Genomic DNA, 15257 nt, shown 5'->3' with positions numbered 1-15257 from the left:
GACAGTATCTGATTCTTGCTTAAGTGCCCACTGTGTCTTTGCAAGAGAGGAAGAAGGGAACAGGTTTTCTGAACCCCCATTGATTCTTTGGTTCTGCCTCCTACTAGCTGCCCTCCACACCACCCCAACAGTTCCAGGGTCCCCTCAGGGTCCCCTCGAGATCTGCAGCTCTTTGTCTGGTAGCCCAGGGAAGATGGAACAATCTGAAGATGTTCTGGAAATGGGAAGGCACTGGCCCTCTTGACCAGGGGTCAGCAAGCTTTTTAAGCAGGGGGCCGGTCCACTGTCCCTCAGACCTTGTGGGGGGCCGGACTATATATTGGGGGGGAAATGAATGAATTCCTATGCCCCACAAATAATCCATTGGGACACGGGTGGCGCTGTGGGTTAAACCACAGAGCCTAGGACTTGCCGATCAGAAGGTCGGCGGTTCGAATCCCAGCGACGGGGTGGGCTCCCGTTGCTCAGTCCCTACTCCTGCCAACCTAGCAGTTCAAAAGCACATCAAAGTGCAAGTAGATAAATAGGTACCACTCCGGTGGGAAGGTAAACGGCATTTCCGTGCGCTGCTCAGGTTCGCCAGAAGTGGCTTAGTCATGCTGGCCACATGACCCGGAAGCTGTATGCCGGCTCCCTCGGCCAGTAAAGCGAGATGAGTGTTGCAACCCCAGAGTCGGTCATGACTGGACCTAATGGTCAGGGGTCCCTTTACCTGTACCTTTACAAATAACCCGGAGATGCATTTTAAATAAAAGGACACATCCTACTCATGTAAAAACACCAGGCAGGCCCCACAAATAACCTAGAGATGTATTTTAAATGAAAGGACACATTCTACTCATGTAAAAACATGCTGATTCCCGGACCGTCTGCTGGCCAGATTTAGAAGGCGATTGGGCCTACCCATGCTCTTGACTCTGCCCTTTCTCCCACAGATTCCCCTCTCTTTCTCCTGGGGTAGCTAAACCCTTTAGGTCAAACCGTGTGTTCCAGTAACCTCAGACTCAAATCGTTTGTTCCGTCTTATATTCCCAACTTTCCCCTGAACATCTCAACCATAGACACTGAGGCTCACAAATAACTAGACACACAAGAGATTTTCCTCCTGGAAAAAGAATGGCACGCGCACTCAGATCAAGAAAGTTCCATTTTATTTAGGTGTAAGATTTGGAAACAGCTCTCCAATTCCTCCCCACCCCCCTCAAAAAATGTCCCTCAACAAAACAGAACATTTTGGTGACGATTAAGCAAGGTCCCACTGTCCGTTGAGTGTTTGATATTAATTGGAAGAAGCAGGGCCTAAATAATATATGTATATATACTTTTTAATTAAAAAAAAGCATTAGGAATGTTTTACGGTTCACATGACAGATCAGAGACCCTCAACGCTCATTTTCAATTCCCTAAAAGAAGAAGACGACGACATTGTTAACAAGGAGGCTGTCGTAGTAAAGGAGCTGTTACCAAGGAGCTTTTCATAGTGAAACCTTAAGAAAGTTATCAGGCTGGTACGATATGCCAGGGGGGGAAATCCCAGGCTCAAATTTTGTAGTCAGCCCAAGTTCTGAAGGATGTTTCGCACTCACGCTCACCTGTCTTTTTTGTAATGTTGCCTGGTCTCCCCAAACCCCTGTAGAAATGGCTTTGCCTCTATCTAGCAAGCTGCTCTAAGAAGCCTCAGATAATCTATTCATAGGAAGCCTGGGCATTTCCTTCTAATCTTTCCTTCAAACTTTTGTTGACTGGTGTAATCGCAAAGTAGTAAAACACCCGAGTTGTGAACTGGCTTCACGTTTCACAATCAGCTTTATTAGATGCAGGGTAGCCAAGCCACTCTTTCTCACTCACTGCCTCCCTAGCTCTCCATTTTTAAATTGGCTGACCTCACAGGGCTGTTGTCAGACATGGAGAGGGTCGTGCAAGAAAACCTTCTTTTGCATTTCCCCGGGGAAGAAATTCCTAGCATGCTCTCTTCCCAATGCTGCAGTCAGGATTGAGGAGAGACAAAGTGCTGCTTCACCCAACACAGAGGTTATTAGACTAGGACAGGCATGTCCAACAGGTAGACCGTGACCTATTGGAAGATCAGTAGATCACTGGATGGGGATCTGTGCTTAGTTCGCACCACCTCAAAATCATGTTCCTGGAGCTATGGCTACACCCCTGGGAAGCCCATGAGCTGAACCTAAACACAACAGGCCACTCTTTCCTCTACAGTGGTACCTCGGGTTAAGAACTTAATTTGTTCCAGAGGTCCATTCTTAACCTGAAACTGTTCTTAACCTGAAGCTCCACTTTAGCTAATGGGGCCTCCCGCCGCCGCCGCACAATTTCTGTTCTCATCCTGAAGCAAAGTTCTTAACCCGAGGTACTATTTCTGGGTTAGCGGAGTCTGTAACCTGAAGCATCTGTAACCTGAAGCGTCTGTAAGCCAAGGTACCACTGTAGATAGTAGTCTCTTGGGAGTTGGCCAACCCTGGACTAGGGGCTTCACTCCCACAAGAGGCAATAATGGCCTTAGATGGCTTTGAAGGAGGATTGGGCAAACTGATGGAGGAAAGGGCTACTGAGAACTACCAGACATGGCAGCCATGCTCTGCCAACACTGCCAGAGATCTCTGAATGGAGGCTGTTGGAAATCACAAAGCGGGAGAGAGGTGTTGTGATCGGGTCCTGGTTGGAAGCTTTGGGCAAGCGTCTTCTTGGCCACCGTGGGAACAGAACGCTGGACTAGACTAGGTGGGCCTTTGACCTGATCCAACAGGACTCTTCATAGAGTTGGGAGGGGCCCAACCCCCTAAAAATGCAGGAATCTCAACTAGAGCATCCATAACAGAAGGCCACCTAACCTCTGCTTAAAACCTCCGAGGAAGGAGAGTCTACCCCTCTCGTGGGAGTCCGCTGTCAAACAGCTCTCACTGCCAGAAAGGTAGGTCTGAAATTTAGCTGGAATCTCCTTTCTCGTCACTTGAAGCCCTTGGTTGGAGTCCTACCCTCTCAGGAGCAGAAGAAAACAAGCTCGTTCTCTCTTCTATAGCCCTTGATATATGTGAAGATGGCTATCTCATCTCCTAGGGACACGGGTGGCGCTGTGGGTTAAACCACAGAGCCTAGGACTTGCCGATCAGAAGGTCGGCGGTTTGAATCCCTGCGACGGGGTTAGCTCCCGTTGCACAGTCCCAGCTCCTGCCAACCTAGCAGTTCGAAAGGACCCCTAAGTGCAAGTAGATAAATAGGTACCACTCCGGCGGGAAGGTAAATGGCATTTTCGTGCGCTGCTCTGGTTCGCCAGAAGCGGCTTAGTCATGCTGGCCACATGACCCGGAAGCTGCATGCCGGCTCCCACGGCCAGTAAAGTGAGATGAGCGCCGCAACCCCAGAGTCGGCCACAACTGGACTAATGGTCAGGGGTCCCTTTACCTTTATCTCCTCTTTTCCAGGCTTAACGTGCCCGACTCCCTGAACTGTTCTTCCGACGTTCTTTGTGATAACACACGTCCTTTTGGTATGCCAGGGATAAAAAGAGTGTTACATGCAGCCTTGCCCAAGTGTCCAGCCTGGCTAAATCAGGAGGAGAAAAGGGCATACCAGCGTACTGTACGCAATCGTCCATTCATTCACAGGAGCCTAGAAAGGATGTGGAAAACTCTCTTTCCCCTTTCCAGGATCAAGACAGAGTCACACAATAGTTAGGCAGGCACCTGAACTGGAATGAGGGGTGGGGAATGGGGGACTGCATGTTGAGATTTCTGCATTGCAGGGGGTTGGACTGGATGACCCTTGGGGTCCCTTCCCACTCTACAATTCTATGATTCTCTGAAACGCAAGGATCACCCAGGCACACTCAGTAGGCATCCTGCCTTGCCACCAAAAAGGTCCTATTCAGTCACATCCCTGGTTTTGGAGGCTTCCAGCAGATGCTACCTGCACTCTTGCAAGAATATCCACACAGGGGATGTGGAGACTTTGGGGAGGGGCCATAGCTCAGTGACAGAACATCTGCTTGGGCTTCGGAAGATCCTGGGTTCAACCCCCAATGGCACGCCAAGTTTCAAGGACCACTGGTTAGCAGGAGACCTACCCAGGACCCTGCAAAAGCTGCTCCCAGTCAGGGCAGAGTAGGGTTGAGGAATCGGCGGCCCTTCCAGGTTCGGTTGAACTCCAGCTCCCATCATCCCCAGCCAGCATGGCCCGTGGCAAGGGATGATGGGAGTTGCAGTCCTACTGTACCTGGAGGAAGAAACAGGCATCTCACACACCTGGCCTAAGCAATCCTGGGCTCTGGGTGGGTAACCTGAGCTGCAACAAGGCAGGTCTCCGTGTGCCTGGCTTGTTTTTGGAACAGCGCTTTGGAAAAGCTAAGGATCTCGTGGATACTCCTGCAGAACCACAGCTTAAGACGTCCAGGCATTGGACCTTGGAGATATGCCACTTTTCCCATCAATATGTTTGCCTTATATAGAACAGGCCAGCTCTTTATTTCCCCAAGCTTTCGACAGGTGGGTGGGAACACCTGCATTTGGGTCTGCTGATGTTGCAGTGATTGGCTGCTGGGTGGTCCCACAGACCTGCCCAATGGTCCACAGTGGTTTGGGGAGATGGCACCCAAGCAGGAATGAACTCACTGCTCAGCCACTGATGGGATATTCTGCAGGGAGCAATTGCAGAAGGCAGTTCCCTGGGGGGGGGCAGCCAAACCTAGTATTGAACCCCCGCTTATGAATCAGCTGAAGCCTGTCCTCTGCAGAGACTGACAGCACCTACTGAACCCACCCGCCATCTGACATCAACTGCCCACTGAGGTATCATCATCTGATGGCCAAGTTGATATGGTTTCATGTGGATGACCTCACGGACCAAACTGAAACCCTGGCTGGCCGAGACTGGCCTGCAGGCTGGAAGCTCCCCACAAGTGATAAATGTGGGGTGAACTATATTGATGGAAACAAACCCACCCACCCACCAACCAAGGAAAGGTTGAAGTGTCTTCCCAGTGATGTGGGATGTCAGCTCTGAAACGCGATCCGAAACGTTTCGCTTCCCTTAGCTTGCAAACCTTTCAACAACCCTGCAAAGTATGATTACCCCCATATTGAGAGGGGAGGGAATGAGAGGGCTGAAGCCGAGAAGGAATGGCTTGCATATGGGCAAACAGGAGTCATTTTTATGGCAACGGTGAGATCCAAAACTTTGGGTGGGTGGGGGTCTCCTGGTTTATTTGGAGAAGGACTCGCTTCTGGATAATTTGGGGTGGGGTGGGAAGCTGCCTGGCATACCAGGAATGGTCCCTGGCACTTCCAGAGGTCCTCCTCTCTCTGGGGGTTACAGCTGCAAATTCAACACAACTCTCTGGAAGCTTCTGGAACAATGCTCCATGTTACCTCAGTGAACAACCCTTGTGGGTTGTTGGTGCTGCACATGCAGGTGGTCTGATTTTAAGGGGAGAAAATTGGGCACGCTCCCCCTACCTATTCCCCCTCGGGGAACGATTAAGCTTGCCCCTAACACATACAGATCCTTCGCAGCCAATAGCACCTTCCCTACATCCACAGACTAGCATTACGTGGCCAAAAGAGGTGTGGGGGGAGGAGACTGGCCCTGCCTCCTCCTTTTTAGGCTCAGTTTTGCCCTCATACAACTCAGCAGGGTGGGACAAGATGGCCGCCTAGTGAGAATTTGCTCTGCCTGCTGCTGGCTCTGGCGCCACCTACTGGTGGGCTCCCCACCTTCCGCCCTGCCAGACCCAACAGGAACTAAACGCCACTGGCCAATGGTGCCAAAGCTGCTCTGTCGTCCGCCCCCCACCCTTCAATTTGAGGATAAACAGGAAAAATGCAAGATCATTGACCACGGAGTGCTGCTTCCCTTGAAAGTTAGAAAGTAAAAGCATATGCAGGTTATTCACACGACTGTTAAAATGAAAAGTTTGCAATATACTTTGCAGAACGTTTCTGACGCCGCTTTTCTTTTTTTTAAGCCATTGTTCTCAGAACTCAGATCCTCCTCCTCCCCACCCCCAACCCCAACCCCACCCACACCAGATCTATATAGAATAAAGTGCTTCATTGTAAATATTTTTTTGTTTGTAACGCTAAAAGAGAGAGTCCACGATACACGCGTCTTTTTCAGTTTCTCTTCGTTCTTGGCATATTCGGGCAACGGGTTTCAAACGCTGTAGAAAGCAACGCGTTCAGAATATTACCTTTGAGGCATGTGGAGTCATGGTACGTTGCCTTTTTCTCTTTCTCCAAAGGAATACGAGGTTGTTGGGGTTATTTTGAGGGGTGTAGGTAAGACACCCCCTTTCCCCGAGGCTAGCCATCACTCTGTAAAGTCTCTGGAAGAGGTTGCCACGGACAGTCAAACCGGGAAGCCTCTCTCACCAAGAGGCCCACGACGTCTTCTTCCCAAAAGGTTCGGCGCCGCAGCGTTCTGTCCCGACACACCTAGCAATTATTGCACCGTCTCGACCTTTCCCCCCACCCGCCCAAGCCACAACTTTCTCGCCGCATCTTTTCCTGTCCATTTGTTATGGCTGTTGTTCCAGGGACCAGCCCTGCTTCAGTTCACACTAAAGACACACACAGAAAAAAACCCAAATACGTAGAGAGGCAAAGTGGTCTGGGCGTTTTAGCTGAAGAGGAGCCGTGAAGTTTCAGGCAAAGGAGGAGAAATTGCCGAATTGAATACCCAACGAGACTCGTAAGTCGCCCATTGCACACGGACCTGTCCGCGCGCATGTGGGGTTGTGTTGTTGGTTTTTTTGCATGCCGATGGGGCAAATCCGCCTATGCGCTGCAGCTTCTCAAGTTCTGCCTGTTTTCCATGGGGCTTGACTGAGGCGTCTTGTCTTTGAAATGAACAGAACCAGCTTAGCAGTGGCACATGAGCGAACTGGCCTGCTGATTTCATTAGCCCGCAACAGAGTCCGGAATACCTTGCCAGCACCCAAACGAGGAAGAGTTACTATGATGGATTAATAAAGTGCAAAAAGGTTAAAATAATAAATTCTTTATGTTACAAAAAAAAGAGGCCAGAGATCCTTGCCCAGGCCAGCTCAGAAACATTTGGCAGAGGAGAAAGTAGGCAGGTACGACCCTAACGGAGTTTGCTTAGTGCATTAGCCCACTGATAAATTACTGGAATTAACAGAAGGCTGTAGCCTGTGGCCTTATTTCCATTTCTCGGGTACACAAAGACTCTTCCATAGAGCCTGCTTGTCTTAAAGCCATGCAAGGGTGAGAGGGGATCTGTACTTCAAGAGGGAAATCAAGAGAAGGACTCTTCTCCTCTGGTGCGATTTCATGGACCACCAACGAGGTTTAGCCTCGTCTCTCCCATTGTGCAGGGAGGAACGGGTCCCTTGAGCAACAGAGAATGAGAAGTCACAAGTCGTGCTGATACCGAAAGATGGAGGAAGGGGAGGAAGGGCTGTAGGCTCAGTGGTTAGAGCAGTTACTTTGCAACCAGAAGGTCCCAGGTCAATCCCCCAAGTCATCTTCTGGTAGGGCTGCAATAAACCCCCCTCCTGAAATTCTAGGGAGCTGCTACCATTCAGTGTAGACAATACTGAACTAGATGGACACAGGTCTTGTTGTGGTATGAAGGCAGCTTGCTGGGCTCTTAAGGAATGGAAAGCTGGCCTCTGGGAGACACAACATCTAGCCACTTCCACAAATCATGGCATCAACCACACCCTGGACTTGCTATTTCCCTGCAGCTCAACTGCGAAAAGAGGTTTCCCTTTCCCCATTCCTTTAGAGCAGCCTTTCTCAACCTGTAGGTCCCCAGATGTTGTCGAACTACAACTCCCATCTCTTTCTTTTTCACCTCCCAAGGTGAAAGACTTCTGGGTTCAAGGGAAACATAAACACTTCCAGGAAGGGATGTCATATGCCTCAGCAAAGTGGTTGTTGGGAATGGCAAGTATAATAATAATAATTTATTATTTATACCCCACCCATCTGGCTGAGTTTCCCCAGCCACTCTGAGCGGCTCCCAATCGAGTGTTAAAAACAATACATCTTTAAATATTTAAAACTTCCCTAAACAGGGCTGCCTTCAGATGTCTTTTAAAGATAAGATAGCTACTTATTTCCTTCACATCTGAAGGGAGGGTGTTCCACAGGGCAAGTGCCACCACCGAGAAGGCCCTCTGCCTGTTTCCCTGTAACCTCACTTCTCGCAATGAGGGAACCGCCAGAAGGCCTTCAGAGCTGGATCTCAGTGTCTGGGCTGAACGATGGGGGTGGAGACGCTCCTTCAGGCATACAGGACCGAGGCCGTTTAGGGCTTTAAAGGTCAGCACCAACACTTTGAATTGTGCTTGGAAACATACTGGGAGCCAATGCAGATCTCTCAGGACAGGTGTTAATGGGGAGAGAGTGCTACTCAGTGGCTTCACCTTAGGGATTCTGGTTGGCCACTGTGAGAAGAGGACTAGATAGGATGATCCAGAAGGACTCTTGTTATGTGCTCAACCTCTCCTCTCCACCAGACGTGGCAGGATAAGCTAAAGAAGAGAATGCTCTCTTTTGAGCCATCAAAACCGGCAAGGTCTGTCGAACAGCCTTTAGCACACCCCAAGATCTTCAGAGCCCAAAAAATGGACGCCAGCGGCATTTGTCTACAGCCTTCCACGCGTGAAGAAAACATAATGTGACCTTCAAATTCTACGCAACTCAAGCAGCAAAGATGGCTGGAGTTGAGAACCTCAACCTCTTCAAGCTGGAGGCAAAAGACCAGGCCCTGTCGAAGAAGAAAAACCCAAACCAACGGCTGCCCACGACATTCGTGACTGACACCTGCTGGGCACTTACTGAATTACAGGCCGGTTCTGCGCCCGCACGCTCAACAGCTGGGCGAGGGCCTAGTTGTTCAAGTTCACTCTGCTGCCCGGGAAGAGAGGAGGCGGCGGCGGCAAGAGCGGCGGAGGAGGGATGCTCTGTGCGTGCACATGCATGAGGGGCAAGGGGAGCACATGGGAATGCGGCGTGCCGTGCAGCGGGACGCCCGTGGTCAGTTGAGGCGAGCCGGCGGCCTGGGGAGCGGCGAGGCCAATGGCGTTGTTGCCGTTGGGGTCCGAGGCCACGGGGTTGCTCACCCGGAAGCACTTCTCCTTGTGGGCCTTCAGCATGTTGGAGAAGCGGAAGCGCTGGCCGCAGACATCGCAAGGGTAGGGCTTCTCGCCTGTGTGCGTCCGGCGGTGGCGCTTCATGTTGGGCCGGCTGGTGAAGCTTTTCCCACAGATCTCACAGATATATGGCTTTTCGCCTGGGGAGAAGGGAGAAGAAAGATGGTGGGAGAGGTTGCATCATTGAAATCCTACTCCATATTAATAATAATAATAATAATAATAATAATAATAATAATAATAATAAATTTTATTTATATCCTGCCCTCCCCAGCCGAAGCTCAGGGTGGCTAACAACAATAAAACAGTACAACAGTAGAACACAACACAACACAACACTCTAAAATCGTTCATTATAAAATTAATTCAAATCAAACCGATGGCAGCCATTGGGCCAGAGCTCTGTGAAGATTGCCAAAGGAGGGGGTCAGACTATGCCCTGGCCAAAGGCCTGGTGGAGCAGCTCTGTCTTGCGGAAAGATGTCAAGTCCCGCAGGGCCCTAGCCTCTTGTGACAGAGCGTTCCACCAGATCGGAGCCACAGCCAAAAAAGCCCTGGCTCTAGTTGAGGCCAGCCTAACCTCTCTGTGGCCTGGGACCTTCAAGATGTTTTTATTTGAAGACCGTAAGTTTCTCTGTGGGGCATACCAGGAAAGGTGGTCCCGTAGGTACGAGGGTCCTAGGCCGTATAGGGCTTTAAAGGTTAAAACCAGCACCTTAAACCTGATCCTGTACTCCACCGGGAGCCAGTGCAGCTGGTATAGTACCGGATGAATGTGATCTCGCAGCGAAGACCCCATAAGGAGTCTCGCCGCGGCATTCTGCACCCGCTGGAGTTTCTGGGTCAGTCTCAGGGGCAGCCCCACATAGAGCGAGTTACAATAATCCAGTCTGGAGGTGACCGTCGCGTGGATCACAGTGGCTAGGTCAGGGCGAGAGAGGTAAGGAGCCAACTGCTTAGCTTGGAGGAGATGAAAAAAATGCCGCCTTTGTTATAGCTGCAATCTGTGCCTCCATGGAAAGGGAGGAGCAGAAAGCTACTTCCGACCTAAGGAGGAGGAGGTGTTGCGGGCTTCCCGCCCCCAACACTCGCGCGGTGGCTGACTCCCAGCCCCGCGCGACCAGGGGAATCCTCTGACGCGTCATTCCCTGGCCAGCCAAGCGGCTGGCTCAGGGGGTGTGCCTCACCCCATTTATGGGCAAGCGCGGCAGAGGAGCGTCCTCTTTTGCCGCCGATCAGCTGGGGAATTTCCCACCCACCCATCCTTCAGTGTTGCTCCTTTGACCTTGCTATGGACTTCGGTTGGTCGCCGTTAAGGGGCCTGGCAGGAATTTTTCCACTTGGCAAATTGGCACCAGCCACTTGGTTTTCTCGCCTACCTCGTAGCAAATCGTCACAACTTCTACGGTTTGGCGGTTAGGCATTGGTCGGGGTATTGTTATGTAGATGAATGGGGGGGAGGAGCGACATCACCTCCCCCGGATAGTGAAGGGTAGTCCTACTCCATATTAATAATAAAGTAAAGGACTCCGGGGGGCGTGGCCCCACCCGAAGCCTATGGAGGCCAGGGCCCAAGGCACGCCCCTATCGGTGACCCCGGGGGAGTGTAGAGTTGATGTGCATCAGCAGGGCTCCCCCTGCTGGTGTTAACCCTTCCCAGCCTCTCAGACAGACAGACTGAAGCCGGAGAGTTGATTAGGACCAATGCCTAAGCCAATACCGCTCATCACTTGTAACCAATAAAGTTGTGGCCAATTTTAGCCCATTAACCTAAATAATGTTGTCCGGTGTCTTTATTTCTACTGGTGGGAGGGGGGAATTCGCCACGCAACTCCAGCGTATAGTTAGCAGAGTAACAACTTAAACACGTTGCAGGATTCCCAAAAAATAGGCCAGAGGCAATTGTATTTCATCCCGCAGAGCTTTACTGCTGCTGAAAGCAAATGTCAAGAAAAAAGGACACCAAGAACTCTGGCCAATATAAATTTCAGTAGTGGGAGTGGTCCCTACTCACAAATCAATAGTCAATTGTAACAAAAACTAATCCATTCAAAAGTATGTATTCTGACAAGGATTACAAACTCAAACAGAGATTATAAACTCAAACAGAGATTACAAACTCAAACAGAGATTACAAACTCAAACTCATAAAGATATGTATAACACAATAATTCGTTACAGAATTAGAGAGAAGAGTTTATGAGTAGAGATAAGTTCATGTTAGTCCATAGTCAGATATATTGGTATGTTTAATAACAAGAACCCCAACTTATTTAACTGAAGGCAAATGAGCAAAATGGTCGCAAATCCAATACATTCAGGATTTGGCCCTGTCCATAAGAAATCCAGTTGCAGCAGACTTGACTTAAACTTACAGTAATTTATAATAAGTCTAAACCTTAATGCTAAGCATTCTATGTACAGCAGTGGTGTCCAAACTTTTTTCAGAGAGGGCCAGATTTGATGAAGTGAAGGGCCTTGAGGGCCGACCAAAGAGCCAACTGAACTTGTTAACCTTTGTTTAGGATTGAAGTTGTTGAGCTTTCTTTATGATTTTACCCCAAAGTTGTTGAGCATTTCTTAGGATTGAAGTTGTTCAGCTTTTTTTTAGGGTTTTACCCCAGGAGGTAAACTGCCACAGGGGCCGGATTAAAACGACCAGAGAGCCGGATTAGGCACCCAAAACGGACTTTGGACATGCCTGATGTACAGAACACCTCACCAGAAGGGAAAGAGATAGAAAGAGAAAGAGAAAACAAGATTCCTTCTGGCCCTGCTTTTATAGTCAGCGTGACCTTGACTGAAAGAGATAAGAGAAGCAGTTAATGCCAGCTGCACTCAGCTCCCCTGAAGGGATAACCCAAACATTAGGAACCTTCTGCTTGCTTCTTTCACACAGAGATGCTTCCAGAAGTAGAAAACAGTGGTGCCTCGCAAGACGAAAATAATCCGTTCCGCGAGTCTTTTCGTTTAGCAGTTTTTTCGTCTTGCGAAGCAACCCTATTAGCGGCTTAGCGGATTAGCGCTATTAGTGGTTTAGCGGCTATTAAAGGCTTGGCGGCTTAGCGGCTAAAAGGCTATTAGCGGCTTAGCGGCTTAGAAAAAGGGGGGAAGCGAAAAAAATCGCAAGACTCGCAAGACATTTTCGTCTTGCGAAGCAAGCCCACAGGGAAATTCGTCTTGCAAAGCGCATCGGAAAACGGAAAACCCTTTCGTCTAGTGGGTTTTTCGTCTTGTGAGGCATTCATCTTGCGGGGCACCACTGTAGGAGCGATCTCTACATATCAGATGTACTTTCTGTACTAAGAAATGCAAACTGACACTCTGGGATTAAAAGGAATTGGGGGGGGAAGAGTGGTGATGCCAATGGGGTCTTTGGGAAAGCTGAGGCCTAGAAACCTGTTCAAAGTTGGGTAATTTAATATAATTACCGTATTTTTCGCTCTATAAGACACACCAGACAACAAGACGCACCTAGTTTTTGGAGGAGGAAAACAAGAAAAAAAATATTCTGAATCTCAGAAGCCAGAACAGCAAGAGAGATCGCTGCGCAGTGAAAGCAGAAATCCCTCTTGCTGTTCTGGCTTCTGGGATAGCTGCGCAGCCTGCATTCACTCCATAGACGCACACAGATTTCCCCTTACTTTTTAGGAGGGAAAAAGTGAATCTTATAGAGCAAAAAATACGGTATATATAATCGATGACTGGTAGAGCCAGTTTAGCAAAGTGGTTAGAGTGCAGGACTATTGTCATTATTCTGATTATTGGTTAAATTTGTATACTACTGCCCTTCCTCCAAAGATCACAGGGTGGTTCGCAACATAAAAATGCAAAATGACCCGGGAGGTCAGGGTTCGAATCCCCAATTGCCCATGAAGCTTACTGGGTGATTTGGGGCCAGTCACCGCTTCTCAGAATTATTTGCCTCACAGGTTTGCTGTGGGGGTGATTCTGGGAGACAGGACCTACCTACCCACAAGGCCTCCAGCTTTCCAGAATTCAGTCATGGTTTATTGTTGAGGTTTTGTTATGGTTGCTGTTTTGAAATTATAATGGTTGCTTATGTATTGTTCTCACTGTTGCAAGCTTCTTTGAGCCTATTTCTTTCTTTGAGGCAGTGTACAAATACGCGGGTGGCACTGTGGGCTAAACCACAGAGCCTATGGCTTGTCAATCAGAAGGTCGGCGGTTCGAATCCCTGCGACGGGGTGAGCTCCCGTTGCTTGGTCCCTGCTCCTGCCCACCTAGCAGTTCGAAAGCACGTCAAAGTGCAAGTAGATAAATAGGTACCGCTCTGGCGGGAAGGTAAACGGCATTTCCGTGCGCTGCTCTGGTTCGCCAGAAGCGGCTTAGTCATGCTGGCCACATGACCCGGAAGCTGCACGCCGGCTCCCTCAGCCAATAAAGCGAGATGAGCTCTGCAACCCCAGAGTCGGCCATAACTGGACCTAATGGTCAGGGGTCCCTTTACCTTTTACCTTTACAAATAAAGTGATAATGATGATATATCTATTCACCTACCACATTTTCCCCTGACAGGAGACTTAAGGCAGCTTAGAAATAAAAATAAGAACTGCTAAACATGGGGGGGGGGGAATCGTTAAATAACGACCAAACATGGATAGAATTAAAACTACATGCATATATAAAATCTGTTGAAAATGACTGTAATAAAAACAGCACAGCACCAGCCCTTTAATTAAAAGCAGTCCATTCCCCCCAAAACTGTTGGAACAAGAAAGGATTCGGAATTTTAAAGAGAAGTTTTGCAAAACCGCTCGGAATATAGGACAGGACAGAAGAGGTGGGTTCGTGACGTTACAGGCACTGGTCAGTCAGTACTGTGCGCAGCTGTGGAAATGGGGCTGGACTTAAGACTGGGAAGGAAAGAAGCGGGAACTTGGCTGGCTTGTCCACCCCGAGCCATGGATCCCTTACCTGTGTGTGTTTTCATGTGCTCGTCAAAGTACTGCTTCATGTTGAAGTCCTTCCCGCACCACTGGCACATGAACTGTTTGTGACCGATGTGGATGCTCATGTGAGAACGAAGTTGGTACTTGTACTGGAACCTCTCGTTGCAGTTCTGGACAAGGGAGAGAATGGAGGTATGGAATAAGGAAAGGCAGGAAGTTTGCATGAAGGAAAGGTCTCTGTTGTATTAAACCAAAAGCTCCATTTCATTCAGCAGTTTTATTTACATTCTGCCTTTCCTCCCAGGGGCTCAAAAATGGCATATTATGCTCCTATCCTTCCCACGGCATCTTACCCACAAAACGACCCTGCGAGGCTGGGTTCCTCAACCTGCCATAGAATATGAACACATCTGTAAATAACACTGTGCATAACAGAATGGTTTTTAAAAAATAAATATTTATTAAGAATTTTCCATTTTTTTAAAAAAGCCAAAAATAAAATAATTAAAATTAAAAACATATACAGTTTGCAATCCTTATTTTCTATAACATATTTCCCTGACTTCCCCGCACCTCCCCTTCTTATATTCCAATTCAAATTGTAAATTCAACAAGTTCTTATCCCCAGTTTTTAACCTTTTTATACTTAATTCATTTTAAAAAACCAATTTTACCTTATAAACCTCAAAATTTATACCTCAGTGCTCATTCTTAAATCCTTTTTTCTAAAGTCGACCCAAATTCCCTTCCACGAATTCCCCACTTTTCATACTGATAACAAAATAACAGAATGTTTTTTTAACTGTGTTTAGAAAGCCCAGTTCATATCATGAGCTCTGTTGCAATAAAACTGCAATTACCAGCAAGTGGAAACATCCTGCACTTTTATAAACCAAAACAGAACAAGCGTTACTCCAGGCTTCCTCAATAATAATAATAATAATAATAATAATAATAATAATAATAATATAGTAATAATAATTTCTTATTTACTGTATTTTTCGCTCTATAGGACGCACTTTCTCCCCTCCAAAAATTAAGCGGGAATGTGTGTGCGTCCTATAGAGCGAATGCAGGCTGTGCGGCTAAGCCCAAAGCCAGAACAGGGAGACGGAGCGCTCCGTCTCACTGTTCCAGCTTGGGGATGGCTGCGCAAAGCCTCCGCAGGGCAGCGGGGTGAAGGACCCCCGCTGCCCTGAGGAGGCTTCGAA

General features: G+C 48.5%; 1 protein-coding gene across 1 annotated transcript in view; it reads right to left on the bottom strand.

Annotated features, from left to right (window-relative positions):
• Nucleotides 1–1134: 1134 nt before the first annotated feature.
• ZBTB47 (zinc finger and BTB domain containing 47) overlaps nt 1135–15257 on the bottom strand; it is a 52357-nt gene continuing 38234 nt past the window's right edge. The window contains exons 5-6 of the mRNA XM_082192311.1: nt 14072–14216; nt 1135–9273 (exon numbers count right to left, since the gene is read on the bottom strand). Coding sequence (XP_082048437.1) covers nt 8870–9273; nt 14072–14216 — 549 coding nt within the window. The 3' untranslated portion in view covers nt 1135–8869. The remainder of the gene's footprint in view (nt 9274–14071; nt 14217–15257) is intronic.

Source organism: Podarcis vaucheri (genome assembly GCF_965113315.1).
Source record: "Podarcis vaucheri genome assembly, chromosome: 12".
Taxonomy (NCBI): domain Eukaryota; kingdom Metazoa; phylum Chordata; class Lepidosauria; order Squamata; family Lacertidae; genus Podarcis; species Podarcis vaucheri.
Note: the sequence above shows the minus strand (reverse complement) of the source record. Positions and strands in the feature narration are given on the sequence as shown.